Source organism: Etheostoma cragini, chromosome 5 (genome assembly GCF_013103735.1).
Source record: "Etheostoma cragini isolate CJK2018 chromosome 5, CSU_Ecrag_1.0, whole genome shotgun sequence".
Lineage (NCBI taxonomy): Eukaryota > Metazoa > Chordata > Actinopteri > Perciformes > Percidae > Etheostoma > Etheostoma cragini.
The window spans coordinates 29794494-29815257 of NC_048411.1; the positions used below are offsets into that span (position 1 = coordinate 29794494).

The 20764-nt window shown below is 40.9% G+C and overlaps 2 protein-coding genes across 3 annotated transcripts in view; both read right to left on the reverse strand.

Annotated features, from left to right (window-relative positions):
- The window catches only part of LOC117944274 (glycerol-3-phosphate acyltransferase 4-like), a 19551-nt gene extending 3090 nt beyond the window's left edge, over nt 1–16461 (reverse strand). Inside the window, 10 exon segments of the mRNA XM_034870933.1 lie at nt 218–349; nt 475–530; nt 2210–2325; nt 2432–2525; nt 5535–5624; nt 5720–5794; nt 6698–6998; nt 7757–7826; nt 12775–13412; nt 16269–16461. Of these exon segments, the coding sequence (XP_034726824.1) occupies nt 218–349; nt 475–530; nt 2210–2325; nt 2432–2525; nt 5535–5624; nt 5720–5794; nt 6698–6998; nt 7757–7826; nt 12775–12942 (1102 nt within the window). The 5' untranslated portion in view covers nt 12943–13412; nt 16269–16461.
- A 765-nt stretch (nt 16462–17226) lies between these two features.
- Nucleotides 17227–20764, reverse strand: part of polr3d (polymerase (RNA) III (DNA directed) polypeptide D) — an 8980-nt gene continuing 5442 nt past the window's right edge. For both annotated transcript variants that reach the window (XM_034870903.1, XM_034870904.1), the window contains exons 7-9: nt 20102–20349; nt 19017–19169; nt 17227–17632 (exon numbers count right to left, since the gene is read on the reverse strand). In XM_034870903.1, coding sequence (XP_034726794.1) covers nt 17516–17632; nt 19017–19169; nt 20102–20349 — 518 coding nt within the window. In that variant the 3' untranslated portion in view covers nt 17227–17515. The remainder of the gene's footprint in view (nt 17633–19016; nt 19170–20101; nt 20350–20764) is intronic.

The window sequence follows — 20764 nt, forward strand, 5'->3', positions numbered from 1 at the left end:
TAACTAAGGGGGTGTATACTTATACCCCTGTATTTTAACTAAGGGGGTGTATACTTATACACCGCCACAGAAAGGTTAGACACCTCCAGGTTTAACTTGATATCTTCAAACGTTACAGTTTAAGACGATTTCACACGACTAACATGTGTCTACCCAGAAGAGATTTTGGTGTTAGCGCGATGTCACTGTTAAGAGAAATGTTAACAAATAAAAAGACATCTAGTAGATCATGACATCTCACAGGAGGAGGAGGACAGACTCACCTTTATGGCCACAGGGTAGACTGTGGCACCAATGTCAAAACTGCCTTTCTTAAACATCATAACTGACGTGTTGTTAATGCAGGTACCTGGGGATTTAGAGTATTCACACATAAATACATAGTTAAGTGTGTTTAAGGGCTTTTAAGGAAAACTAGATGACTGAAGTTTTATTGTGAAGTCTTTGTGCATCACAATATTAAAACATACTCACCTTCTGGGAAAATGAGAATGGGCAGTTTAGTTTTATCCTCTACATGGTCACTCAATCTGCAACACAACAAGCATGTGAGTTATTATTAAAAATCTTTTTGAGATTCTTAAAGCCCAGTTCAAACCAAAGATTTGCGACTAGACGAGTTAAAACGTCTGAGACTATCTGCAGACTATCTACGTCGTCTGCAACGTTTTGAAACAGCAAAGAAACGAGACATTAGCAACAGATATTTCCTGAGGTTGGACATTGACATTTTCGACGTCTATAGCATTTTGAATGCTGGCGGACATTAGCTGCGTTTGACAGCGTTCCCTATCCCAGATATAGTGCTCTGTATGGTGTGTCAGCCATTTTGTAGTGGTGTTCAAATTAGGAAGTTAATTTAATAATGAAAGAAATCTCAATCGGTTTGTTCCTTATTCAAAATTCCAGATTTCTTTGTCATTCCACAGTACACTGTACTATGAAATGACGTGCAAAGTTCACAGCTTCAAAACATACAGCACAGAAACAATTAAAAACACCGTAGAAAAGTCGAGATATTACCTATATTACATGAAAGTAAATACATGCTTCTATGGGTGTGCAGAGCCTGTATAGTGCTAAATATTAATATACCAAGTCTAAAAAAAACTGAAAAATATAAATATCTAGATATACACAGTTGGGAGTACAAATACCCATGTTTAAAAAAGTGTGATAGCGAATAATAAATAATACTTTTTAATAAGCACTATATAGGGAATAGTGAGTGAATGAGGAGTTGGTTTTGAACATCATCTCCATAGCAACGACTCTCTGTATATCAGTTTTACCTTCAGACTGTTCAGGCTGTTTTGTAGCAGCTTAAATAGGAAATACTGTAGTATAGATGAAACGGTTGTATTAATGTTTTAACCATACACCGCGCTCGTTGAGCCTCCGTCCATTTCAACTGGTCTTCTAACCGACTTGACGTGCCGACATCGCTGTGACTTGATTGGCTGTTGACTTGTCGCAAATCTTTGGTCTGAACTTGGCTTAAGACACAAAATATTAGTAATATAAGCGCCTTTCTAAGCACTCAAGGTCGCTTTACAGACAATAAAAGCCAGATACAGGGAACAGAAAACAGTTGAAAAAGTTAACAAAATAAAATATTATTAATACTAAAAAAAATATTAGAAATATAAGTTTTTACCCAACGGACCAAAATCAACATAAAAACTTACTTTGCAACAACTCAAACTGAATGCAACAGAATCCTAGAGACCAGGAGTGTCAAACATGCGGCCCGTGGGCCAGAACCGGCCCACCAACGGGTCCAATCAGGCCCACTGGATGACTTTGCAAAGTGTGAAAACTGCAGCGAAGTTATTCATTCTAATCCAAATGTATGACTTTAATCTCAGAGAATATGCAAGTTAGTTTTTGTAAATATACGACTTTAATCTGAGAAATTCAGATTTTTTCACAGAATGTTACCCCTCTCTCCAGGGTCCATAACATTATTTAGTTTTTTTCCTACAATGGTCTTAAAATGCATTTGCCAACATCCAACTGAAGACACTCCGTGGCAGATAAAGTTTTTGATCTTTCTGGAGTGGTTTACTGCTCTGGCCCACTTCAGATCCAAATAGGGTCATGTGGCCCATTAACTAAAATGAGTTTGGCACCCCTGCTATAGACTAAAGGGGGAAAAAACTGTACAACAACAAAACCTGGAACAAAAACCAAAAGGTTGTAATTCTACCTTTTGGCCACTAGATGTCTGTCTTTGACTTCTGAGCGTTCAAACCAAATGTGCGGGCAGGCCTTGACCATGGATCTCTGAATGACCCCCATCAAGCCACCGTGAATTTGGCCAACCTGAAAACATAAAACACAAATGTAATTTCAACAGACAAGGAGCTGCAATGGAAAGAAACTGACCCGTGTTAATGTGTAGCTTCCTGCTGAGCAGCAGTAGAGTTACCATAGCATAGCAGCCGTCGCTGGCCAGGATGATAACATCGATGGGTGAGGTGTGGTTGGCGACGCAGATACCCCCATTCTTGGGTTTATTTTCACTGAAAAAGTGGAAACAGAAAGACATTTACACTCTGTGTGATGAAGACACTTAATGGAGGATGTATTACAAAGAACTGAAACAATGTTGATTGTCAAAATACACTTTTAGTGCAAGATAATAATAAAGAAAGCAGTCAAGAGACTAAATTCTTCTTCTAACGTTGGGTTTGCTTTGCCTCCCCCTGTTTTCCATTCAGGATCTGAACCTACTCCAGATTCTTAAAGATAGAGTTGCATTCTTAAATAGAGACAGAAAGAGAGAGAGAGAGCTACACTTCCTCCCTTGTCACTATTTTTAGCCCCAGAGTAGAGAGGAACACGTGTAACAGGCCAGACATTGATGGCAGACCTTCAGAAGGACGCAAGAAATGATCCAGATCATTGAGCAAACAAATAACCACAGATCTGATAATATTAACATATACATTAACAGATACACTGTTGACAGATTGTTGACAGTGTGCCCAAATTATGCTCATTTTCAGGTTCATAATTATATTTAGAACTTATATTATATGGTTTTATTTTCAAAAAACACCATATTTTTGTTGTACTGCACATTGTTGCAGCTCCTCAAGTCAACCTGTGTGTTGAGTGCTCTGTTTAAGCTACAGAGTGAGACATTCACTTCTGTTCCATCTTTGTTAGGAGTCGCACATGTGCAGTACCTAGGTAAGGACTACTAGCCAGTCAGGAGCAGAGTATGAGGCCCTGACAGTACCTAGGTAAGGACTACTAGCCAGTCAGTTGAAGATGATAAGTCCCTTTGGGGGGGGGGGACTTAGGGTTTTATTACTAGTTTATTATAGTAAACCAATAACATGCTCAAAAAGATACACAACAAGAAAGCAAAAAAGCAAAAAATCATAATATGAGCCAATAAATGTTTGCCTTTGCCATTCAGTAAAACAACTAGAAAACATTGAACAAGCTGACTTTGCAGATCTAATTACCACGATGAGCAACCTCACTAACTAACAATGTCCCCCGATCTTCAACTTAAATGTCTTTTCAAAGGTTTAATTTCAAATTCAGTCAAGCCTGCGCTGCGGTTTACCAAACATAACACCAGCTGTTTCCACTACAGTTGACAAATACAATACATGAAGCATCAACTTCCTCCTCCACATCCTATTGCATGTGCCTATACTCGATATATATATATAAAAAAAAAGAAAAAAACATGTACCGCTTCACATTCCGCTAAGATTCATACTCTAGATACTACTGCTTTGCACAAAATGTCCAAAAAAAAGCATAACTCACAAGCAACAAAATCCTCACTACCAACATCCCTTTGATAATAACACTGGTGCACTATGTTGCACCCATTAGAGAGCGGCCTGCAGCCGCGGGGCTTTAAATCGATCTAAAATAAAAACCACAACAGCTAGCTCGCTCATTTTTTTGCAGCAGAAAGATAAGGCTTCAGTCTTTCGCGGCTTGTGACGGCGCTCTCATGTTACGTGACGCTTGTGGGATACTATTGTTTTTGCAGATGAAACTGTCAAAAAGCATTTAGACTGCTCGTGAAAATGAGCACATCTTAAAAACTAAATATATTTACATAGTTGTAATAACTTCTGCCGTGTTAAGAAGCATTTTGTTCATGTTTCTACATTCAGAAAGCCTTTGGATTGATATATTGTGTGTGCTTATTTAGTTAAATTGGATGAAAAAAGGTTAGGGATTGTGAAACTCGTGCTTGCAAATTAGCTCCGTGAAGTCAGCAGCTCCAAGCGTTGGTTTTTTTTATTTACAAAATGACTGGAGTTTGATTGACTTCGCATTAACGATGAGGGCTTTGTGCTTTGCAGAGGCTCGTCTCTGCTGCATGAACATGAATGTAGACAGTCTGAGCCTAGCTTCAGGCAGCCTCCCGTTCACTCACTCTCAAACACACACAATCTCACACACACATAAACACAAAAACACGCACACACACACGGTTCTCATATTACAAGAGCTGACACAACCCAGTTTCTGTTCTCCGAAGACAGCTTATTGGTCATTATGTCATCTCACGTAGACCCCTTTCCCTGCAATGCAAGAGGCCTGCAGGGAATTATGTTTTGGAAAAGGGTCAACGGGACCAGGTGAACAGGATAAGTAGAATTTGAAGGTAATTTCTGATTAAATATCACAGCATTTGGAGAAGTTATGAGTTGCAACATGTTTTGTCTTGAAATTTGTTTTTTTTAAAAGCCTAAAAATGTTTTACCAAAAGCACAACGCTTCATAACGTCAAACCTTTCCATTTGTCTTAATGTTTGTGAGCATTTTCTTTGTGATGTCAGTAATTAACACTAGCAATGCTTAACATTTATTTTGTGTAAAGGCCTTTGCAGAGCTCTAGCCGTGTGCCAGAAGTGTGGCTACATGAGATTAATCATAAAGTGAAACTGGAAAACATAATTGATCTTAATCTATCTTTGAGTCGGTCCAGACTACAAAGCAACCCCGGAGTTTTTAACACAAAACGGGGGCTGCAGTGCTTCCAAATGTCCGTTTTAGGCGATGAGAAACGGCCGAGTAGTGTGGACGAGAGGCGTTACGTAGTAGTGTTGATGAAGCCTGTGGATGCCCACAGCTCAAAACTAGTATGGACGGGTTAAAAGCAGAGGAAACATACCTCATGTGTGTTAAAAACGTACTTGATAATAAAGTAAATATTATAAAATATGATATTAAGGAAAAAGGTCTTGCTGCTATGGGTCTTTTGTGGGTCATTGTTTCGCTTCCATTATTTCTGTTGACATAATCGCAAGTTACATGCATCAAAGAGGATTAGAGTCCATGTGTTTGCATGCAGTAGGGAGACTAAATATCTCCCACGTCTTCCCTTTTACACATCCTGACCTTTATCTGACTGGGTCTGTAAACATTTAACCAGGAAGTACCCTGCTGCGGTGTTGAAGTAATTATGTTATATATGAGTAGTCAAAACCTGTTTGCATCAGACGTGAACAGAGCACGTTTAATGGAAGTTGGGGGCGATGGTCCCTTACCTGTTATGGTAGGTTATAATGGCCGTCAGAGCTCGGACACATATTCTGTAGCACATCAGATGGACTTTTTCACTCAGAACGTTTTTTAACCTGCAGGAGAAAGCATAGAACAGCATGAGTGTCAACACAGCAAACTGTTTTTATTTTTGATGAATCCAAACAGACGAGCTTGTTGTCGGTCTTACCTTCCGCTCGGCAGCAGCCCGATGACACAGGTGAGGAAGACGAGGAGGCCAACACCAGTGAAGGCGAGGGTTACCCTGAAAGAGACGGAGCGACAGGCAGGTTACTTCGGCTCCTGCAACAGGAAACTGCTCAACAAATTAGTCCTGCTATACCAGACCCTCCTCCACAGCGATGCAAAGGAGGGTCTGGCGAGTCCACGCAGCATTCCTGAATGGGAGAAAAACCTGCTCTGGTTTATCGGCATTTCTTTAAACCAATCACAATCGTCTTGGGCGTTGCTGAGTGCTGGACAGAGCCACGATGCCGCTGGAAAATAGACCCGGGAAGGAACATGTGGATGTTCAAAAGTAGTTTTAGTAGTTGTGCAACAGAAAACTCAGATTGGACAGATAGTCTAGCTAGCTGTCTGGTTTTAACCTGCAGAGGTCTGAGGACCAGGTAACCATAGACCTCAGATTGGACAGATAGTCTAGCTAGCTGTCTGGTTTAAAACCTGCAGAGGTCTGAGGAGCAGGTAACCATAGTCCTCAGAAATCCACCGGAGGTTAAAACGCCATGACAGAGGAAGGGGACGGACATCTGACCGGAAAGAGGAACATTCGGGAGAATTTCCGGCGGCAACGGAGCAATTGCGGAAATGAAACGTTGTCGATGTGGACTACTTTAACGCTGCAATGCTCGTCCTTCTCTTCATTGAAGCCTCTATGTCTACAGGCTTGTGGTGATGTGCTATAGGTGCCAGAAAAATCTCTTTGGTACTGCCAATTTGTTTCGTCATGGTTCATGTGTGCAATAAACATTACACTTTGTGAGAAAGAAATCGTGGCAGAGAATCATGATTTGATTTAAATTGGAAGAAATATAGATTAAGAGAGGTCAGGGTTTCATGAGTGATCCAGGTCAATATTTAAAAGCATGCATGGTAAGGGTCACTCTTCTATATAAAGAAAGCTCTCTGTTGGAGGTGCGGCTGGTACCTGAGAGGCAGCAGGAAGCCGTAGCGGATCAGCAGGCCGAGCCCCCACAGGACGGTCAACCTCAGGCTGATGTAGTGGAAGTTTGTGTTGCTGCGAGTCAGCAGATTCCAGGACTCCAACTCCTCAGGAGAGAACCGCTTGGTCACCTCATCGTCCATGATGCTCTCCACTCCTCGCCGGGCAAAATAGAAGATGTCAGACATCTCAAACTCGGTGGCTGAGTCCAGGTCTCTGTTGCTGCCGCTGCGCCTGATCTCCTTGATCTCCTCCTCCAACGAGGTGGGCTCCCTGGCGATGATCGCTGCAACAGGCCACGGAGAAAAGAGCTCAGCGAAACTTGTCTCTAAAGCTACGTCTCCACAAGCAAGCTTTCACTTTTAACTTTTACAATCTCAGTCAATCTCCGTCCACACATGCGTTTACGCTCCAGTAGCAGAACTTTTTTTTTTAACTTTACAAACATGTTATATATTGATTGAACAATTTGGCATCATACAACAAAAAAATCAATTTCTTCCAGTAGCAGACTTTATCTCAATCCGTAATAACTCGCCTGAAACACGTATCACATGACAGTTCACACACACACTGGACATGTGCGTGCTGGTGTAAACAGGAAGTAGATTGTCTCACGTTACTCTAACGGTTGGAAATCATAGATGTAAAAGTTAAAAAATACAGAAAATAATTTGGAGAAAGAATGACAAAAGAGAAAAGTAAGAGCAGGGATTATTATCTTGGAGCGAGGACAAGGTGGAACGGTTACTAAAAGGTCTGGAAGCTTCCTGACCGATAAGACTGACGGACGGGTGTCCTCGTCTCCAAATGTCTCCGTTTGTGTCCGTCCAGACTACAAAGCAACCCCGGAGTTTTTACACCAAAACGGGGGCAGCAGTGTTTCCAAATGTCTCCATTTTAGGGGCTCGGAGACACCGCAGTAGTGTGGACTAGGTGTAAATGTTGCAAAAGATTTAGTTGTTTTGAACCAAAACGTAGTAGTGTAGACGTAGCTTAGATTAACTGCACCTACTGAAGATGCACAATGATGGTACAGCTTACCATTTGAGTAGGGTTTGTAGAGGTGGTGATTATTCTCTTTCGCTCCTCTCTCTATCCTGAGTGTGGCCCACTGCAAAGAACAAAAGGTGGGTCAAAATACGAGTGACAAAAAACACACATAACGCAGCATGTTCGAGTTACTTTTTAAAACAATAAAAGAAGGAATGCTAACATTGAACTGAGTTTATTTGGAGTTTAAAAGGTTGCAACTGTGCAAAAAGCATTTGTAGATGTCGTTAAACCTGACTTTCTAAATTTGAATATTTAAGACACGGCGAGTTCTTCATTTCGATAAGATTCACAGTTTCTTCCTGCTCAAGTTTTGGTTCTCTCTCTATTCTTAGTGTGGTTGTTAATGCAAAAAAATGTTCAAGATAAGGTGAGAAAAGATTACATTACATTACATGTCATTTAGCGGACACTTCTATCCAAAGCAACTTCATATTAAGCTCTTTCAACCTTGAAGGTGAAAACTCCAGAAAACAAGTAGTAAGTGCAAGTACATTAGCTTCAAATAAGAAAAACTACAAAGAACCATATGAAACTGCAGCTTTTATATATATATATATATATATATATATATATATATATATATATATATATATGAAAATAAAAATAATACACACACACACACATATATTTTCTGTAGCCTTTGGCCGAAGACGCATAGACCGTCCTGATGTCATTAGAGAGCTTTTAGCAGCCAAGACAGCAAACAGTCTGGATTTCATTGAGTGATTAGTTGTTCCTAGCTGTCGGGGGGGCAGCGAGCAGGTCTGCCGATGAGGACTGGGTGGGATGTGGTTTAGGGTTTGACCATGTCCTGGATGGATGCTGTGCCTGATCCGTTTGTGGCCCTGTATGTAAGTACTAGTGTATTGAAGTGGATGCAGGCAGCAATTGTTAGCCAAATTTGAAACCAGCTTTAAATATCAAACGGTGTTAATAATGTGCACATCTCATCTGTTAACCACGGCCTTGTCCTGAGACACGTCACAATGCCCCCTTCTCCTTCTTCAACATGTAGACAAAACACAGAAAGGCAGGAAGAGAGAGCAGTGTTCCAGATGTAAGACGAGAAGGAAAGATCAGGAACGGTGTTTTCACTTGGTCAACAGTCTCAGATTTCACTTTCTACCACAACACACGATGACTCAGAGGTCTCTCTGTACCGATTAATAATACAGTATGAAATAGTTTAGAGCACACATGTCGAACTCGAGACCCGCGGGCCAAATCCGGCTCCTTGCAGATTTTGATACAGCCATAGATCAGTTTAGATTCACAAGTTATGTTGGGCCACCTTGTTTCAGTGGGTTTTTTTACGTTTTTTCAAGTTTTTCTAAAGTTTCTGTCACTTTTTCCATTGCTTTTTCAAAAGTTTTTGCCACATTTTTGGCACCTTTCCCAACTTGTTTTTGACGCTTTTTCAGGCATTTGTTGGCTAAGTAAGTTTTTTGCAGACTTTAAAGAGCCACATTTTATAAAAATGCAATAATAGTCAAAGATATGACTTCTTCTTTGAAATAAAAGCATGTCCTTAAACTCCACACGTCTGGCCCTTTAGGTGATTCTTATTTCCCAGCGTGGCCCTGAGTGAAGTTGAGTTTGACACACTTGGTTTAGAGCACATACATGTATAATAAAAGTGTTAATTGGAGTGGCTTTACATATTATCCACATCAAGGATCCAGTGCCTAGATGTTGAGCGTGTAGAGTGTAATGTCTTATTTTGATATTGGTCAGAGTTACTCAAATAGATAAAAAAACAGACACACAGACACATTCTTGGCATATCGAGCTTTCCTTTTGCTTGATTTTACAGCTGTGTTTAAATCGTGTCCCGACAAGCTGTAAGTGATTCAACGTAACATGCAGCTGCGGATGTCAGCGGTACTTTGGGTGGCGGGAAGGAAAACAGAGCTGCTTCTTTCTTCTGAAAAAACAACAGGAACAAACAAAGAACACGATATTATCGCCTATCAAACATTACAAGTGTGGGATAAGTAAGTAGACATGCAACAACATTTGTTTACACATGTATTGTCATAGTCAATTAATCGTTAGGTATTTTCTCGATTAACCAATTAGTTGTTTTATTCTTTAAAATGTAAGAAAATTGTGAAAAATGTGGATCAGTGTTTCCCAAACTCAAGACGACGTCCTCAAATGTCTTTTGTCCAAAACTCAAAGATATTCAGTTTACTGTCACAGAGGAGAGAAGAAACTAGAAGATATTCCAATTTAACATAACGTAATAATACTTTTTCATGAAAAAATGACTCAGATTAAGCGATTATAAAAATAATTGATTAATTTAATAGTAACTTAACTACTTAGGTTAATCTTTGCAGCTCCAGATTACAGCACAAATAACTTTAATTAGGTGAGATTTTTGTCCCACTTGTTTTGTTTGAGCAACTAATTGCATAAACAAAATCCCACCGTCTGTCCTGCATCTGTCCTTTGGCTTTTGCTCTAAACTGTCCCGGTTGCTACGGGAATCATGAGGTGAGAGCGTCTCTCACGGCTCCCACCGGGCCGGTTATTTCTGGCACAAGGTTTGCTCTCAGAGGTTCAAACCTGGAAAGTGACGACAGCTCTACGAGGGAAGATTGGCCGCGATAGCAGAAGGAGAAACTAGATAACAACGTCTGGAGTCAGACGGTGAATACGGACATCTTGGGCTAGCCTCACTGCACAGTGAAGCGGATTCATTATGGTACATGCATCGGTCCACCTCCGGGATTGTTCCTTTGGAGCCAGAAATTCCGTCGAATTCAGATCTCTGCAGGGTAAATCCAGACAGCTAGCTAGCTAGACTATCTGTCCAATCTGAGGACTATGGTTACCTGGTCCCCAGGTATCTGCAGGGTAAATCCAGACAGCTAGCTAGACTATCTGTCCAATCTGAGGACTATGGTTACCTGGTCCTCAGGTCTCTGCAGGGTAAATCCAGACAGCTAGCTAGACTATCTGTCCAATCTGAGGACTATGGTTACCTGGTCCCCAGGTCTCTGCAGGGTAAATCCAGACAGCTAGCTAGACTATCTGTCCAATCTGAGGACTATGGTTACCTGGTCCCCAGATCTCTGCAGGTTAAATCCAGACAGCTAGCTAGACTATCTGTCCAATCTGAGAACTATGGTTACCTGGTCCCCAGGTCTCTGCAGGGTAAATCCAGACAGCTAGCTAGACTATCTGTCCAATCTGAGTTTTCTTTTGACAACTGAAACTACTTCTAAACATATACACGTTCCACCAAAACAAGTTCCTTCCAAAGGCTATTGTATCCATCGTGGCTCCGTCCGGCGCTTAGCACCGCCCAAGTCGACTGTGATTGGTTTAAAGAAATGCCGATAAACCAGAACGTGTTTTTCTACAATCCCAGAATGCTGTGTGGACTAGCCAGACCCTCCTCGGTAGGGCTGTGGAGGAAGGTCCGGCAACGCGAGACTATAACTGCCGTTACTGGCAATTTGTTGCCGACTCATGTCTCAAAAAGTCAAAACTGCATCACCAAGCAACACTGCGGGCTGTCGGGCCGCGTCCCAGACGAAGTGTCTGTGCTCTGCGTTCTTCACTAACCTCACAAGGGAAGACCGGCCCTGTGGCGGGGACGGTAATCAATTAATGGATTAGTTGTTTGGTTTATAAAATGTCAAAACATTGTGGGAAATGTAGATCAGCGTTTCCTAAAAAAGCCCAAGACAACGTCCTCAAATGTCCACAAGTCAAATATAATCAGAGGAGAGAAGGAACTAGAACATCGGTGTCCTCGGGTGCCGAGAAAGGCCCCTTTAGATAAAATGTGTTATTATTATTATAATCATATTTAACCAGCTGACAGAGAACTTTCAATCTTTGCTGCTGTTATACAGGTTTATGCTTTTCCAGAAGCAAACATGACTGCTGTAAATGTTGACTGTAAGGGCGGACAAAACACCCAGCTAGAACAAATACAGGATGCTCTTAGAGAGCGTGTACGCACTGTGGTTGTTGACAAACAGGTTGTGAGGACAGAGCGTCATAACTGCAAGAATAGAAACACTGAGACACACCGAACTGTGACGTTGTGTGTGTGTTAAGTGTTCCCGCTCCATCCCCAGCTAGCACATGATCATTACTCATTTACACATTAGGGTGGCATCTAAATGATCCGACACTGAATTATAAAATCATGGGATTGTTTTTTTAAGAGGGTTCGTTGCAAAGCTAGACTGAGGATGTTGGTATCAAACGAAAGTTGATGATCTGAGGAATCCATTTCTTGCTAATTAAAACTCCAAACATGGCTCTAGGTCTTCCTCTAGGCATCACACCCTTTGCACTAAGGAAAGAAATTGTAGAATATTTTCCTGTTTTTAAGTAACTGCTTTAGGGTCAAATCTTAACATCTAAATTACTATATTTAATAATGCAGCAGGTTAGAGGGTTACATCATTAGTTCTGTTTCATATCCAGATTAAATTGGTGACATATCCCTGATTGAATCGGTGGCGATACCCAGCCTTACACAGATATATAACACATCACGTCAAACTGCAGTTAACGTACTACTAGTTCTTCATCTAACTATAAATCAAGGACTCTGTGCTTTATCCGGTAAGATAAAAAAGACGCTTTACAAGAGTGGTTCTCAAAGGTGGAATGTAACTAAGTTTACTTAAGTACTTTAGGTGTAAATGTTGAGGGACTTGTACTTGAGAGTCTTTTCTTTTCATGCCACTTTATACTTCTACTCCGCTACATTTCAGAGAGAAATAGTGTACTTTTTACTCCACTACATGTATCTCACAGCTTAAGTTACTAGTTACTTTACAACCCGACCACGCTGCAGGTAACAAGACTGAGAAGACTAAGACACAAGCTTTATAAATGCTTTTTGTCCAACTTGTTTGTGAGAATTTACACAATAAAGTTGTGGGAACAAACAATGGGAACTGAGCGTTCCCTACAAACAAGTACTGAAGTAGTTTCTTCAAATAAACAGACAAGACAATGCAGCAAACTCTTACCTCAAAGAGCTTCAGTAAGGTTTTCATGTACAGACGCCGGATGCCAAAGGACACACCAAAGATGGCAGGCACGATAATGAAGACCAGCAGCAGGGTGAACCACACGGTGAGGGAGATGCCGAGCAGGATACACACTAAGTTGTCAAAAGGGTTGAAGAAGAGCCCCATCGTGAAAGTCAGGAGAGCGAGGAAATCTGTCAAAAAGGGTTGAATTAAAGAGGGCAGAGCAGAGGGGCACAGCAGTCCGCCTCCTGGCCTTAAGTGGCCCTGATCTTCTGTCAGAGGAAGGCCTTCATCAAGATAACTTAAGGGACGGCACTCCTCCTCACACCGAGCAAAGAACCCATAGATAAAGAACAAGTGGTTGTCTTGGTGAGATCCTCTCGGGTGATATCAATCAACTGCATGTTTACCCTCAATTGGTTTCAGAAAATCAGCCGAAAAACAAATAACTCCAGGTTTTTGGAAAGTCTTTTAAAAGCGGTTGGGATGACATTAAGACCTCGGCTGCAGATGTCCTTTGCTTATTTGAGTGAAAGCCTCCCGCTGGTGACAGTGATGTAAACAATGAAACAAGCAGGCACAGCAGGTGGTTCTTTTCTCTGGGGAAGATCCAGCGGATCAGGGTCAATGCAGACCTCAAAGAGACAAACAGACGCTCAGAAAGGTCCACGTCACAGTTGGATCTATTAACCAAAGCACAAATGATTAATAATGCAAATCAGAAAACACTTCCCTGCGTTTCCTCTGAAGTGTGTAAACACTTAAGTTATATCTGTCCTTTTGTTAAAGGAGAACTCCGGTCGAATTCAACATGTAGCTCTGTTTTTTTTTAATTTATTTTTTATTTGTAGTGTCGTCAGTAGCGAGACAAATGAAAACAGTCAATGCCGTCTACACTGAGTTATCCTCCTGTTAGCGTTAGCACCCAACAGGCGTAAACAGGGCACTTTATAAAACATGTCATTAAAAGTGCCCCCCCCCCCCCCATGTGCAGTGACGCCCTCCAAGTGAACACAGTGAATCTGACTGCTGGAGGTGTTACAGAAAGGGATAAAAGTTGTGACAATGACTAGTGTGGACTTCACCCAAAAACAGGAAATAAAATAAGAGCTATGTGCACAGCTGAATAAACACAACATGTCTGCCTCTCTGTCACGTCTCCGGCAGTCAGATTCACAATAAATGCACATGGCTCGTCACCGGTAATGACATTTAAAACATATTTAGAGGCTAAAAACAAGTTTAAAACTTGCCCTGTTGGGTGCAAACTCTAGCAGCAGTAAGACTCGGGGTACACTGCATTGATTTTTTTCATTTGTCTCGCTACTGACAGCACTACACATTTAAAAGAAAAACAGAGCTACATGTTGAAATCGAACGGGATACTCCTTTAAGTGCAAACACAGAAATAGACACATGGCCTAACAACAAAGCTGAACAAGGTAAACGCACACATCTGACTACTATGAGGTTGTGGGATGAGCAGCAGAGCTGAGTAATGTGGGCTGCGCCCCATGAAAAATCTTCCAAATCATCTCTGCCAATGCCAAACAGCTTATTCACCATTGACTCGTTCGGTGGATTGGATGATTGTAGTTTGAAGAATCGAGACATAGCTAGCTGATAAATCACAGGAGCACTTTCAGTGATAGACTCATTCTCCCAAAATGCACCACAAAGCGCCGCAGGAAGTCATTTCTGCCTGTGGCCATCAAACTTTTTAACTCCTCCCTCTAAGTGTCTGACACACACACACTTAGAGAGGTGGAAACTGGACAATACTATCTGTATTATCTGTTTTTGTGTGCAATTCTCAACTACTACAATTATTATTATTACTACTATTATTATTATACTTTTCACCATTGCAATTCGTTAATTATGTTAACTATGTAAATACTGTATCATAACATTCCTTTAACTTTGTAAGTACCGTACAGATCCACTCCTCCTTCTTTGTCTATATTTCTACTATTCGTACAACTGCAAAACAGAGTTTCCCTTCGGGGATTCATAAAGTATTTCTGATTCTGACATATTGGCAATTTAACAATTTTGGCACCTCCTCCTCATGCTGGTCACCAGCACCTGGGGGGGGGGGTACCAAATGCTCAAAACAAGTGTCAATAGCAACAGCAAAATAACCCGTTTGGCATTGGCAGAGAAGATTTGGCATATTTCTCATGGGTGCAACTCACATACTCAGCACTTCTGCTCATCCCAAAAATGCACCTTCTCTAAAAATGGAAAACTAAAACAGGCTTTCCAAAAGGTGTACGCCAAAAAACATGTTATCATGGTAGAAATAATCGACTGAACACAAATGTCCTTACTTTTTGTGCTAAATGTGTATATACGTGTGTCAAAGTCTGCTTTATTGTCAATTTCTTCACATGTCAAGTCATACAACAATGTACATACATGCACGCGCGCGCGCACACACACACACACACGAGAGAGAGAGATTCTACGATTCGATCATAGAAAAATAACTGCCAACAACTTTTTATAATCGATTAATCATTTAAGTTACTTTTCATGCAAGAACGGAAGAAGATGCAGTTATCAGCCTCTCAAATAGTAAGTTTTTTACCTTTTTATGTCATATTATACTGAAGATCTTTGGGATTTGGACGGACAAAACAAGACATTTAAAGACATCACCTTGGATTGGTTTTGGGATTTTTCTGACATTTCATAGATTAAACCATTATAGTTTACTTAGCTATATATGAACTAGTTAAATACGACAGTATATACAGTGTAAACTGACATAAATGTTCATGTTTAACACTGTAAAATACGCAATTTCCTAAAAATATTGGTTGTTAGCTAGCGGGTCATTTCTCCCTGATTGGTCCGGTTTCACTCGGACTAAATTAACGGTTCATTAACGGACATTTATCCCTTATTAGCGAAGGGGCAGATAACTTTAAAGCAAACGTGACTGTTATCAGTTAATAGTAAGAGGCCCTGCGTCCCTTCTTCTTCTTATTATTATTATTATTATCCATCCATGCTCCATCTTCACCTCCTCTAATGATGCTAACGAGGCTCCATCGCCAGCAACTGTTACTGGGTTAGCGTTAGCTAACGGCTAACAGTTAGCTAGGAATGGAATGGAACGTTAGCGCTCACAACGGCAATTAGCATCATAGCTAACTAGCTAGCTAGCTAGCTGGTCATCCTGAGACTCAACACTACTGTAACGTCAATGCGACCACATACACAATTTAATGTCTAAAGTTAGCTTATGGCATCCCGAGCTCCACCTCGAATAGCTAGCTCAGCTCAGCTCAGCTCAGCTCAGCTCAGCTCAGCTCAGCACCCCCCCCCCAGAGAGGACTGTCCATCCGGGTGTAAATGAAATGCTGAGCCAACCTTTATTAGTTATAAGCTTGGCTTGGTTGTTAAAATTAGCGGTTTCTTACAGCTTAACGTTACCAACGGTTAACATGAATGTATTTAAACGGACAAAGTCTTTCACTAACCTTCAGTCACGTTACGTCCGGTACAGTAGGCTTTAGACTGGTCAATCAGTTGTCTTTGTCTCGCGGACTGTAGCCAAACTCAGACAGCAGACAACGGGCGGCTCGGTGCTGGCTACGTAGCAATGTATTAAACGAACAGCACTCTTCTCCTCGGCCGAGGGCTCTCAGGCTCCGCCCTGACACCTGGTGGCCAACACTAGGTACTGCACGTTCAGACGTATACCTTCTATGACCACTAGTGGCGCTGTGGAGCAATGTTTTGATGATTTAGATGCGATTTTGTCTCACTCACACACTCTCACACTCACACACAATGAGTTGTATTCAAACTTTTGGCCTGTACTGTACATATATCTATATCTATAGTCCTTTCTTTTCATAAGAGAGAGTTGCTACAACAACTTTTCATAACCAATTAATCATTTAATGCATGTGAGTTTATACAGTATATTATATAGTATATTTTATATATTATATAATTTCTTTAACTGTCTATGGATTGTATAGGCTTTACTTGTGGAAGAAGTCCCGCACACTGTCCATTAGACCAGAATGTTGTAAAATTAAGTGTCTGCATGCGTAATGGACAGTGTGCGGGACTACTTCAACAAATGTGTTTGAGACGCACCTTCCCAAAAAAAAGTGTGCGAAAGCGCTTTTTGCACACACTAGAATGTGTAATCTGTAGATATAAAACACTTTAGACAAATACAAAAAAAGATTTTTTAAACCCAGAAAATATTTTTTAAATATAAAAACTGATGTGTAAGTCCACAAAGTTGTCAAATACATCAAATACAAAAATCTGCTAGTGATCATCTTCCTAACAATTACAGCTAATTCATGTTTTTTGTAGATCAGTTTTATATATTAAAAGCAAGTTAAATTAAAATGATGGTCACTAAAAGATGAGATTTAGATTGAACCATTAATTAAAGAATTGGAGACAAACACGGTGTAACAAAAACTTTTTTTTATCCACACATTTACATCCATGTACAGTTTTGTCAAATAATCTCAGATTTAGAGAAATGAAAACAACACTGGAGTTTGGCCTTTCAACCCTGAATTAATGTGCCTATTTCCACAAGAAGAAACTAAAACTTCATACGTTTAGTATTGATAGATAGTGTATTTTAATATGTTTGCACAGCCACTCAATCAGTGGTCATCGGACTTGTTTTGGATGTCAGATTTCAGAGTGACAGTCCCTAATAAAAGGAATCTTCCTGTAAACATCACAAGTTTTAAGCGCTACTCTCCAGAAGAGCCTCGAAGTCCGGGGAACAAACCATCTTGTGTTTGACGTTCCCCAACACGGTCAAGTCGCCCGTTCTCCCCTCCGAATTAATAGAGACCAGCTCCTAAAAAACAGAAAAGCATGTAAAAAAATGTCAATAATTCTGCTTTAAAATACTGATTCCATGATAAAATAAAAGAACAGCGGGCTGCAGAAACACACTGGAAGACTCACGGGGTCGAGTTCACAGAACGGACTTTATTATTTTGGAAAAAGTACGTATGAATTTGAATTGAAGCACGAATTAGTTTAAAATGATAGTTTTGCTCAGTCTCAGTTGGTCGTTAAACTGTTGAAGTAGAAGACCGTGAAAAATAACAATAGTAACTTATTACTTAACAAATTACTGATTACATTTCGGTAATATTATACCCGGTATAAACTCAGTAATGCGAGCTACTTCACAGTAAATAACATTTTGTCAACCCTCATGTTGTCCTCATGCTGTCCTCATGCTGTCCTCATGTTGTCCTCATGTTGTCCTCATGCTGTCCTCATGCTGTCCTCATGTTGTCCTCATGCTGCCCTCATGTTGCCCTCATGTTGTCCTCATGTTGCCCTCATGCTGTCCTCACGCTGCCCTCATGCTGCCCTCATGTTGCCCTCATGTTGTCCTCATGTTGCCCTCATGCTGTCCTCACGCTGCCCTCATGCTGTCCTCATGTTGCCCTCATGTTGTCCTCATGTTGCCCTCATGTTGCCCTCATGTTGTCCTCATGTTGCCCTCATGCTGTCCTCACGCTGCCCTCATGCTGTCCTCATGTTGTCCTCATGTTGCCCTCATGTTGCCTTCAAGTTGTCCTCAAGTTGTCCTCAAGTTGTCCTCATGTTGCCCTCATGTTGTCCCCATGTTGTCCTATATCAGTGTTCTTTTTAATTCTCCAAAATAACATGATTGATTCCACCCAACGCTCTTTGCCAAGTACACATCTCTACTTTCATTATTTTTGGGGCGTCTTATTCAATTTTATAGCATTGTAAAACAAATGGAAGTGTTTTTGAAATAGTATTGAGTAAAAGTTGACATATTCCAGTCTGTGATTATCATCAACATCCATTCCTTTAATTTTAGTCTCAATAATTCCTAATTTCTGCTTTTCTAACTCAAACATTAGGTATAATTTCCTATAAATGAGGTTTATTGACCATAAATTCCAAAAATAACTGTAAAACTAAAGTTAATAAGTTAGTGTTACGTAGTGTTGAAAACGTCGAAAAAAGAGAAAAATATTGAAAAAAAAGCATCAAAAGTGTTGAAAAAAGGACAAAAACATGTATGAAAAAGTTAAAAACAACTTAAAAGCAACTTAAAGCAGCGATATCGACATATTTAGGTATTTGGTCAAGAATATCGTGATATTTGATCCTCTCTGCATCGCCCGGCCCTGGTCTCCATGGAAACAGATCCAGCATGAAGACAAAGACACACAGAGACACACCAGTACTACCTGAAGGAAAGAGCAGGACGTTCCCAAGGACACGTCCAGGGTCACGTGTCCCAGGATGAGCTGGACCCGGCCGGACCTCCGAACCAGCATCTTCCCCACGAGACCCTCCCGCAGGTCCTTCAGGTTGCAGTTGTTGTCTTCAGCTTCCTCTTCCTGTTTCAAAACCAAAGCACCCCTTAAGACACAGACTGTACACGCCGTCAAGGGCGTAACTTTGGGGTCAACATGTGGGGTGGGGGGTCTCTAGGGAGGTCCCGGGACACGTCTGCATGCAGCGACAAAAACATAGAAAACTACCAAAAGTGGATTCACACGTGACCTAAATGCACCTGTGCCAGGTGCTTCACGTGATTGTCAGAATGGGGCCAAATATATTTAATTAGACATTTCTAAAAGACTTTTCTAAGATTAGATTAGATTAGATTAGATAGTACTTTATTCCTCCCACAGCGGGGAAAATTCCCTCGTTACAGCAGCATTTTCTACAATAAAAGCAAAAACAAACACACGAAAACACACAAGAAAAACAAGCAAACAACAGACAACGAGCAGAAGGTAGGGCTGAAGGGAAGTGGCGTCAAATACAGGTATTTTAAAGTAAAGTGCAGTTGCCGTAGTACAAGAAAGCAATATTGCAGTGTAAGTAAGTGACGTTACCATGTTTTATGTTCTTGCAGAACAGGAACCGGCTGAAAACCAGTTTTTAAACTGAGTCAGGCCCGTTTACATTGTAATGTAACGTCACTTTGAACTTCCCTGTGTAATAAATATGAATAAATTAATCAATTAATATTTTCAGTAGCACTATTATATCGCCAAGTATGGATCTGTTATTATATTTTATATATACAAATTTTATATAAAATTTATTTTTTTTCTCAATTCTTGAATTCAACAAGCAGTTTGTTGTATTTTAGCAGAATGCTGAAAGCAGCAGAACGGAGTTCCCTTTAATATCGGCTTATTTATCGCAAGTAACGTCGCTATCGCTATACTGAACGTTAGTAGATATTTTTCCTCATATGGTGCCGCCCTGGCACCTCGCCGGGTTTACACCCGTTACCTCGACATCGTCATGCGTGTACCTTGGACTCGGTCTTCAGAAGCACCGACTGCCCGTCCTCCGACTGGACCTCTGTTTTCACGGGCCGGTGCTCCTGGGTGGGCGGCTGGCCGGGCAGCGTGTCGGGCATCTGCATGAAGAACAGCTCCTCCCCTTTACCCAGACTCCACCGGTGCAGCAGGTCCGGAAGCAGGTCGGGCTCGGGGAGGGGGGGCGGCCGGAAGAACCCGTCCGACTTCTTTATTTCCACTTCCTCCGGCTCCTGTTTCACTGGAGAGAGGATAATGGTTTTAAGTGTCGCCCTTTTCCTTATTGTTTATTTGACTTTATATTTTTATTTTCGTGCTCTCCATGTGGTTTTTATTCCCGCAATAACCCGTTTTATCATGTAGCACTTTGGGATTTGAGTAAATATGAAGTGCATTACAAATTAAATTTACTATTATCATACTTTTTTTTTTTAATTATGTATATTTTCAGAGAGCAGCGGTGCCAACGACGCTGATACTTATTTCCTATAAGCGTTGGAATAGTCTCCTGATAAGCTTTTTGTCATTCAACTCCGTGGACTCGTTAAAAAAAAAAGAACAGCAAAACAAAAAAGATTAAAATCGATGAGTTGTCGAGTAAATATTCTCCGAGGACTTCCAGTAGGGGATCAGAGCTTCACTCTCCCACCAAGAAA